Source organism: Helianthus annuus, chromosome 11 (assembly GCF_002127325.2).
Source record: "Helianthus annuus cultivar XRQ/B chromosome 11, HanXRQr2.0-SUNRISE, whole genome shotgun sequence".
In the NCBI taxonomy this organism is placed as follows: Eukaryota; Viridiplantae; Streptophyta; class Magnoliopsida; order Asterales; family Asteraceae; genus Helianthus; species Helianthus annuus.
The window spans coordinates 82,300,202-82,301,105 of NC_035443.2; the positions used below are offsets into that span (position 1 = coordinate 82,300,202).

The 904-nt window shown below is 39.9% G+C and overlaps 1 protein-coding gene across 1 annotated transcript; it reads left to right on the top strand.

Moving 5' to 3' along the window:
* LOC110909679 (heat shock 70 kDa protein 2-like) lies at nt 1–617 on the top strand. The gene is made up of 2 exons (XM_022154507.2): nt 1–159; nt 246–617. The coding sequence occupies exons 1-2, from the start codon at nt 144–146 to the stop codon at nt 491–493; spliced, it is 264 nt and encodes an 87-aa protein (XP_022010199.1). The 5' UTR covers nt 1–143; the 3' UTR covers nt 494–617.
* Nucleotides 618–904: the final 287 nt, after the last annotated feature.

Genomic DNA, 904 nt, shown 5'->3' on the forward strand with positions numbered 1-904 from the left:
GTTTGCCCGCATTGTACTTGCTCGAGTGAGGGAACTCCAGCTTTCTCTATTGAAAGAACTCCAGCTATCTCTAAGGATAATGTATCTATCATACAGGAACTTAAGCATTTATCGCTAACTCCAATGGGCGTCTCGATTAGGAGATGCATCAAAGTGAAGGTAATGTTTTTTAAAACTGGATCTTGTTAAACGTGGGTTGTATAATTAACTATATGTGTTTGGTTGCATAATTAACTATATTGCAGATGTTGTTGCTTCTGCCGATGTTCCTGCTTCTGCTTATGTTGCTGCTTCTGTTGCCAATGTTGCTGCTCCTACTACCAATGAAGAACATAAGAAGAAAGTGGAGGCAAAGAATGTGTTGGAGAATTGCACGTACAATATGAGGAATACCATTAAGGATGAGAAGATCGGGTCGAAGTTGTCAGCATATGATAAGAAGAAGGTGGAGGATGCGGTTGAGGAGGCTATCCAATGGTTTGATGGGAACTAGTTGGCGGAGGCTAAAGAGTCTGAGGACAAGATGAAGGAGCTTGAAGGGGTTTGTAACCCGATTATTGCTAAGATGTACCAGGGTGGTGCTGATGGGCCGGGTATGGGTGGAGGTATGGATGATGCTGGTGCTTCGTATGGTGCTGCTGCTCCTGCAACCAATGTTTCAGGCATATTTTCTATTTTTAAATGTTTTGTATTACACAGGTCCAATGGCAGACAAGTTAACAAATTGTTATATTTTCTATTTACTCTAGTTGGTAGTTACTCCATTGATACGATCTAATGCTACTTAGAACAAGATAAGATTAACCACAAACATCATACCTTATTCTCTATTTATCCAGACAGACCAAAAATTTAAAAACAAAAACCAAAAGAATCAAGAAACAAGTCGGTATGATGTTTGTGG